The 7,980-nt window shown below is 50.7% G+C and overlaps 2 protein-coding genes across 3 annotated transcripts in view; both read right to left on the bottom strand.

Moving 5' to 3' along the window:
- CCDC97 (coiled-coil domain containing 97) overlaps positions 1-4,807 on the bottom strand; it is a 15,484-nt gene extending 10,677 nt beyond the window's left edge. For both annotated transcript variants that reach the window (XM_011936527.1, XM_011936526.1), the window contains exon 1: positions 4,310-4,807. In XM_011936527.1, coding sequence (XP_011791917.1) covers positions 4,310-4,517 — 208 coding nt within the window. In that variant the 5' untranslated portion in view covers positions 4,518-4,807. The remainder of the gene's footprint in view (positions 1-4,309) is intronic.
- Positions 4,808-7,331: 2,524 nt separating this feature from the next.
- Positions 7,332-7,980, bottom strand: part of HNRNPUL1 (heterogeneous nuclear ribonucleoprotein U-like 1) — a 50,976-nt gene continuing 50,327 nt past the window's right edge. The window contains exon 17 of the mRNA XM_011936528.1: positions 7,332-7,965. The gene's annotated coding sequence lies outside the window, so the exon portion shown is untranslated. The remainder of the gene's footprint in view (positions 7,966-7,980) is intronic.

Here is a 7,980-nt window from a genome sequence, read left to right as displayed (position 1 = left end):
TAGTAGAGACGGGGTTTCACCGTGTTAGCCAGGATGGTCTCGATCTCCTGACCTCGTGATCCGCCCGTCTCGGCCTTCCAAAGTGCTGGGATTCCAGGCTTGAGCCACCGCGCCCGGCCCACTCAATTCTTTAAATCGTTAATTCACTCTCTCATGTATTCATGCATTCACCCAACCACTCTTTAGTAACTCTAAATCTTAGGCTGGGCGCGGTGGCTCACGCCTGTAATCCCAGCACTTTGGGAGGCTGTGGCAGGTGGATCACCTGAGGTCAGGAGTTCGAGACTAGCCTGACCAACTTGGACAAACTGCGTCTCTACTAAGAATACAAAATTAGCTGGGCGTGGTGGCACATGTCTGTAATCCCAGCTACTCAGGAGGCTGAGGCAGGAGAATAGCTTGAACCCAGGAGGCAGAGGTGGCAGTGAGCCAAGATTGCGCCATTGCACTCCAGCCTGGGCAACAAGAGCAAAACTCTAACAAAACAAAGCCAAACAAACAAACAAAAAACTGTAAATCTCTGAGAGGCCCTAAGTCAGGCAATGCTGAGCATCCATAGGATGAATCCAGTCCAGCTCCTGCCCTCAGGGAGCACCCAGTCTGATATGGGAGATAGTCAGGATCAACGATAATACAGGCAAAGAAAACAGGAAAGCTGGCTGGGTACTGTGGCTCACGCCTGTAATCCAGCACTTTGGGAGGCCAAGGTGGGCAGATCACTTGAGGCCACAAATTCGAGACCAGCCTGGCCAACATTGTGAAACCCTGTCTCTACTAAAAATACAAAAATCAGCTGGGCATGGTGGCAGGGGCCTGTAATCCCTGCTACTCAGGAGGCAGAGGTACAAGAATCGCTTGAACCCAGGAGGTAGAGGTTGCAGTGAGCCGAGATCAGCCACTGCACTTCAGCCTGGGTGACAGAGTTAAGACTCTGTCTCAAAAAAATGGAAAGAAAACAGGAAAGTGGAGTGCTGGGCAAACCTTGGTGAGAGCTGTTTCCCAAGAGTGGAGGGAGCAAGCCTGTGGCAAGCAGGAAATACGTGAAGACAGAATATAGAGACAACTCCTTTAGGCAGCGTGGCTGGGTTGGGGAGGAGAGAAGTCATGGGTGACGTTACATGTGTAGTGTGTATCAGGGAGGATTTAAATCACTGATGCAGCTGAAGACTGAGCTGGACAAGGGCAGGGGCTGTGGAGGAAGGAACAGGATCATGAGTGAGCGAACTGGAAAGATGTCAGGAGGCTGAGTGGAGGAGCCACGGGGCTGACGTGCTGGGAGGTAAGGGAGGCATCCAGGGGAATGGTCCGACCGCTGCTACAAGGGCCTCCAGACTCCTCAGGAGAGAAATGCTGGGCTGGAGACAGAGCTGTGGGTGTCATCAGAGTCAAGACAAGAACCAAAGCCAAGAGAAATGAGACGTAGGGATGGGGGAGTGGAAGAGGGATAAGAAGAGGGTCCAGGAAAAAGCACTGCACGGATGCGGGGAGGACATGCCTCTGAAGCTAAAAACTGGCTGTGCTAAAGATAGCTACATCTTAATCCCTGGAGCCCATTACTGTTACCTTTAAAAAAAGAGGCCAGTTGCAATGGCTCACCCCTGTAATCGCAGCACTTTGGGAGGCCAAGGTGGGCAGATCACTTGAGGTCAGGAGCTCAAGACCAGCCTGGCTAACATGGCATGGCGCTCTACCAAAAACACAAAAAAATTAGCCAGGTGTGGTGGCGCACGCCTGTAGTCCCAGGTACTCAGGAGGCTGAGGTAGGAGAATTGCTTGAACTCCGGAGGCAGAGGTTGCAGTGAGCCGAGATCATGTACTCCAGCCTGGGCAACAGAGCGAGACTCCATCTTAAAAAAAAAGAAGGCAATGTCAAAAGGGGAAGCAGAGATTGGAGTGATGTAGCCACAACCCAAGGAATTCCAGAAGCCACCACTGGCTGGAAGACGCAAGAAATGGGTTTTCTCCCAGAGCCTGTGGGGGAGCACGACCCTGCAGACACCTGGATTTCAGTTCAGCAACACTGACTTCAGTCTTCTGGCCTTGAGAACTATGAGAGAATAAAGTTCTGTTGTTTGAAGCCATGCAGTTTGTGGTACTTTGTTACAGCACCCCTGGGAAACAAAGTCAGGCTGAGAAGGAGCAGCCCGAGAGACAGGCAGGAAATCAGGCACTGTGATTTTTTTTTTGATTTGCAGAAATCAAAGAAAAACATGCAAGAAGGATGGAAGGGTCAACAGCATTTAATTCTAGTCCAGTCTAGTAAGAAAAAATCCTGAATGGGCCGGATGTGGTGGCTCACACCTGTAATCTCAGCACTTTGGAAGGCTGAGGAAGCAGGATCTCTTGAGGTCAGAAGTTCGAGACCAGCCTGGCCAACACAGTGAAACCCCATCTCTACTAAAAATACAAAAAATTAGCTAGGTGTGGTGGCAAGCACCTGTGATCCCAGCTACTTGGGAGGCTGAGGCACGGGAATCACTTGAACCTGGGAGGCGGAGGTTGCAGTGAGCTGAGATCATGCCACTGCACTCCAGCCTGGGCAACAGAGTGAGACTTTCTCCAAAAAAAAAAACAAAACAAAAAAAACAACCTGAATGAGGTGACTGGATTGAACAACATGGAGGAAGTCAGTGGGGACCCTAATCAGAGCAGTTTCTTAGGGGAAAAGTCAGAGTCAGAAGAGGAAATGGAGACCAAGTGTACTTGACTCTCTGAAGGAGACAGATGGGGCCAAGAAACACATTTTTTCTTTTTCTTTTTTTGAAACAGGGTCTTGCGCTGTTGCCCAGACTGCAGTGCGATAGTGCAAACAAAGCTCACTGCAGCTTCGACCTCCTGGGCTCATGTGATCCTCCTGCCTCATCCTCCTGCGTAGCTGGGACCACAGGAATGCACCACCAAACCTGGCTAATGTTTTTTTTTTTTTGGGGGGACAGAGTTTCGCTCTGTTACCCAGGCTGGAGTACAGTGGTGCGATCTCTGCTTACTGCAACCTCTGCCTCCCCGGTTCAAGTGATTCTGGTTGGTGCCTCAGCCTCCTGAGTAGCTGGGATTACAGGCACACACCAGGACGCCTGGCTAATTTTTGTATTTTTAGTAGAGATGGGGTTGCGATATGTTGGCTAGGCTGGTCTCCAACTCCTGACCTGAGGTGATTTTCCTGCCTCGGCCTTCCAAAGTACTGCGATTACAGGTGTGAGCCACCAGGCCCGGCCTTAATTTGTAAACTTTTTTGCAGAGATGGGGTCTGGCTATGCTGCCAGTGCTGGTCTCAAACTCCTGGGCTCAAGTCTTACTCTGTTGCAGAGGTTGGAGTGCAGTGGTGTAATAATCTTAGCTCACTGCAATCTCAAAGGGTTCGAGTGACACTCCCACCTTAGTCTCCGGAGTAGCTTGTCCTAGCTACTCCCTAGCCACTAGGCCTGGCTAATTTTTAAATGTCTGTGGAGATCAGGTTTCTCTCTGTTGCCCAGGCTGATCTCAAACTCCTGGGCTCAAGCAACCCTTCTGCCTTGGCCTCCCAAAGTGCTGGGACTACACGTGGGAGCCACTGCACCCGGCCTTAAGACTTTTTCTTAGGTTAAATTACTTATCTTTAGAAAATTTCAAACGCACACAAACGCAGAAAGTACAACGACACCTCTCCCCCTACCTCCATATACCAATCATCTCCATCTGGCTTCCACAATTACCAATTCTTGGCCAGTGGTGGTTGAGCCACCCTTCCAACCACACCTCACCCGACCACGAATTACTTTGAAGGTTGTGGGGAAGCACAGAAATTGACTAAGGACTGTGAAAGGAGCCTGGCTGGATTTCGGACTTTGGGGGAAAGGCGAGTTACAAAGAAATGAGGGAATCGTTAGATTGGGATAAGTCAAGTTTGCATGAGGCAGGTAGAAGTTTAGCCTGGAAAAGTAGGAGGATTCGTCTAAAGCAAGGGAAGGCTCAGTTTGGTATAGGGAAGGAGGTAATTTGAGAAGGCCTGGTCTGAGGCAGTGCGGGAATTAGACCGGGATAGAGAGGTTTCTGTTAACTCGAGAGTTAGCCTGGTAAGGAAATGAGTTAGTCAGGGACATAGAAAGGATTGGTCTGGAACTGGGAAGAGGTTAATTTAGGGAGGAAGGAATGGAGGTCAGCCCCCGACAAGGGAGGGGATAATCCGGGCAAAGTGGTGAGGAGGGCCGGTAAGGCTGAGGGGGGCGGGTGTCCTCCTAAAGTGAGTCCTCCTTCGCGTTCCTGGGGGAATCATTTCCTAGAGACACCGCAGCCGCACCCACCCGCCGCCTCCGCGTGACCAAGATCTCACCCTTATCGGGTTCCTTCGCCGCCGCCGCAGTCGCCACGGCCTCCATCCTGATTCTCTCGGACTTGTCAACCGCCGGGCGGGCCCCGCACACCAACTTCCGGCCCACGCACGCAAGACACACTTTCGCCTGAGAATGTTCCGGGTCCGGGTGCGCCGCTGCGCCCAGGCACCAAAGTTCCGGGCCCAAGGCAGACGTTGCATTGCTCATGCGTCTCTCTCGGGCTCCGCCCTCCGCAGCCAGGAAGGAAAGGGGCTCCCCGGAGAGTGAGAGGCCCTTGACTCTGCTGTCAGTCAGTAGGAACTAGAACCATTGTTCGTTTGTTCACTGCTGTGACTCCAGCTCCCAGCGTACTTAATTTTGGGATGGATGGTTAAAGGACTGTCCCCCGGAGCCTGGAGCTGCCATACTCTGAGGGTTCGTGCTCTGGTTTAGACCCCCGCCTGCTCTTTTCCTTTCTTCACCCCTTCAGGAATTCAGGAATATTTACTAGGCCTTGACTCTTTTTTTTTTTTTGAGACAGGGTCTCGCTCTGTCGCCCAGACGAGTGCAGTGGCGCCATCACAGTTCACTGTAATCTCACATTTTTGTGCTCAAGTGATCCTCCTGCCTCAGCCTTTGGAGTAGTTGGGACTACAGGCGCGCACCACCACGCCTGGCTAATTTTTAAATTATTTTGCAGAGCCAGGGTCCCACTTCGTTGCCCAGGCGGGTCTCCAACTCCTGGCCTCAAGCAATCCTCCCACTTCGGCCTCTCAAAGTGCTGGGATTACATGCGTGGAGCCACCAGCCTGGCTTACTTCCGTCATCATACCCTGTCTCTGGCTGGCATGAGATGGGTGATGAGATAGAACTTCCCATTTTGTGTTCCCAGGACCTGGAGGAAATCTGCAGGTGTGAAACAAGACAACTGTGGTCCTTATTTCCCTGTGGGATGGGTGGGGCTCTATTTAGGTGTTACCAGCAGAGTAGACAGACATGTCACCAATAACCACTCAGTGGCCAGGGCTTTGATGGATCCAGAAGGCTGAGGGAGCTGCCCACCCCAGGCTGGAGGGTCAAGGAAGGCTTCTTTCTGGGAGGGGACCCTCAAGCTAAGACCTGAAGAACGAGCAGGAGCTGGGTAAGAGGAAGGTAAGGAAGAGTCTTGAGGAGGATGGCAGGTACGGACAGTTCTGGTTGCTGCAAGCACTTCAGTACCGTCAGGGCATGGGAAACGAGCTCTAACTTGAAAGCCATGATTGGGCTGTGGATTTTGAGAACCTCATGAATTTTTATGCAAAATTCCATGTGCCTCTGTATTCTCCAATGCAGTGGTTCATGGCATCATTTGTGAGTTCCAAAAAGGATTTATGGCTCCTCAGAACTAAATAACCACGGATTTGATATTCAAAGGGGGAGCAGAAAAAGATGGAGCCAGCGAGGTTCCCAGGTGCTAGGCCATGCAGGACCTCCATAAGCCATAGTAAGTGGCTTGACTTCTATATTCTGAAGGGAGTGGGCAAGGGGATCAAGGGACTGGAGATGAGATGTGTGTGAGGACGACTGTGGCTGTGAACAGAGGAAGAGCTTCCTCATTTGCATTCCCTTGAGGTCTGGCGATGTGGAAGAAAGCCAAGGAGATCCCTATTTACCACCCCAGATACCTAGGCACGGTGCCTAGGCATTACCAGGAGAGACCAGCAGAGGGCGCGGTAGCCCAGCACATGGACATGCAGGGAAAGGCTTTCCAGACTAAAGGCTCTAGCCTCTCCCTGCCACCTCCTCTCTGGGGCACTCTAGGGTCCTTTTAGCCACCAACCTTGGTTCCTTCTCACGTTCTGATGCCCTACCTGAGATTCTGAGACTAGTCAGCTTCCCTCCCTTGGTTTTGTTGCCCATCTCCCCTTCACAAGGCTCTGAAGGGAAGAGCCTTCACCAGGGAAGATCGGGACTGAATTGGCTTTTCCTGTGGCCCAGCGTTGTCTCCCACAAGAAGCCAGGAACACAGCATGTACTGAGGGAATGAAGACATAAAGTTGCTAAGGAAGGAGGACGATGAGCCATAGGGATGCAATCTGGAGTCTTTTACCCTGGCTCACTCCAGGAGGCCCTCCCTGCACACCACCCCAGGCTCTCACAGCTGACCACTTGGTGCCGGCAGGTCTTTGTTCTCTCTGGAGTGGGAACTCTGTGAGAACAGGGTCCAGGACTGCCGTGGCCATACCGTGTCCCCAGCACTGTCCAGGGCAGCTGAAGAACACAGCAGGTGGCACACACACTGGCTGAAACATGAAGCTCCTGGAATCCTCATGAGCCCCAACCACAGAACAGGCAGTAACTGTCCTCCGTGCTGCACACAGGCCAGGTCTAAGGCAGGTGGTCTGTGGATACCCAGTGATGATCCCGAACAAACCAGCCCTGGTCTCTGCCCCATCCACCTAGAAGCCTGTTCCACGTCCTTTACTCAAAAACTCCTAGAGGGATTTTAGACTGTGAGAGGTAGAGAACCAGAGAAGTGGGCCGGGCGTGGTGGCTCAAGCCTGTAATCCCAGCACTTTGGGAGGCTGAGATGGGCGGATCACGAGGTCAGGAGATCGAGACCATCCTGGCTAACCTGGTGAAACCCCGTCTCTACTAAAAAAATACAAAAAAAAAACTAGCCGGGCGAGGTGGCGGGCGCCTGTAATCCCAGCCACTCGGGAGGCTGAGGCAGGAGAATGGTGTAAAACCAGGGAGGCGGAGCTTGCAGTGAGCTGAGATCCGGCCACTGCACTCCAGCCTGGGCGACAGAGCAAGACTCCGTCTCAAAAAAAAAAAAAAAAAAAAAAAAAAAAGAGAACCAGAGAAGCACTTTAAAAATGAACCAGATGATTTTAAACCAGGGACCCTTGGTTAAGTGTGCATTTTTGGTACCAAAATCGGGGCCAGGCATATGAATCCCTCAGTAAGTTGGTTTAATGAATGAGTAAATAATTTCCTTTAAAAGGCCCCCACCCCAATTAATGGCCAACTGCAGTTAACACTTCAGGGTTTCAACCCTGCTTCCTTCCTGCTAGGAGGTGCCATGTCATTTATTCAAAGAAAAGAAAACGAAACCAAACAAAACAGGGCAAACACATTTCTTAATAAGTGCAGTTTGTTAAAATCATGTTAAAACATATGAGTCAAGGGGAAGTAAAAATAAAGGGTATCACTGTAGGAAAAGCTTTTGGGTCTGGCACCTGGGAGACCACTGGAGAGGAGGCAGTGGGAGAAACTTCAAGTTCTGAAGGGAAGGAGCCCCCCAACCTCCCCTCCTTCCCTCTCACCCACTGAATCCCACCAGAAACTACCAAGACGCCCGGAATAAAAGGTTTCAAGTTCAATAGTCACACTCTCTCCAAATACAAAAAGCAGTTACAATTCAACTGAACACAGAAGCTTGTGTGCAAAGTTATGGGGAACTGGGGCATTGTATAAAAAGTCGGGTTAAAGATGATTCTGTGGTTTGGTTTTGTTGTGTTTTGTTTTGTGGCTCTTCCTCAGTCACCTGAACTCAGGAAAGAAATGCTTATCTTGATGAAATATCAACAGCCGACCCACAGTAAAAACAGACAAATTCTAAAAATTAAAAAAAAGCGCATAATTACCAAAAAAATATGTCACTGCTTCCTCCCTCCCCATTTTGATTTTTAAACTTTTTTTTTTTTTT

This window comes from Colobus angolensis, unplaced genomic scaffold (assembly GCF_000951035.1).
Source record: "Colobus angolensis palliatus isolate OR3802 unplaced genomic scaffold, Cang.pa_1.0 Scaffold154, whole genome shotgun sequence".
NCBI classification, from domain to species: domain Eukaryota; kingdom Metazoa; phylum Chordata; class Mammalia; order Primates; family Cercopithecidae; genus Colobus; species Colobus angolensis.
The sequence above is the reverse complement of the archived record's forward strand: the minus strand, read 5'-3'. Positions and strand labels throughout refer to the sequence as shown.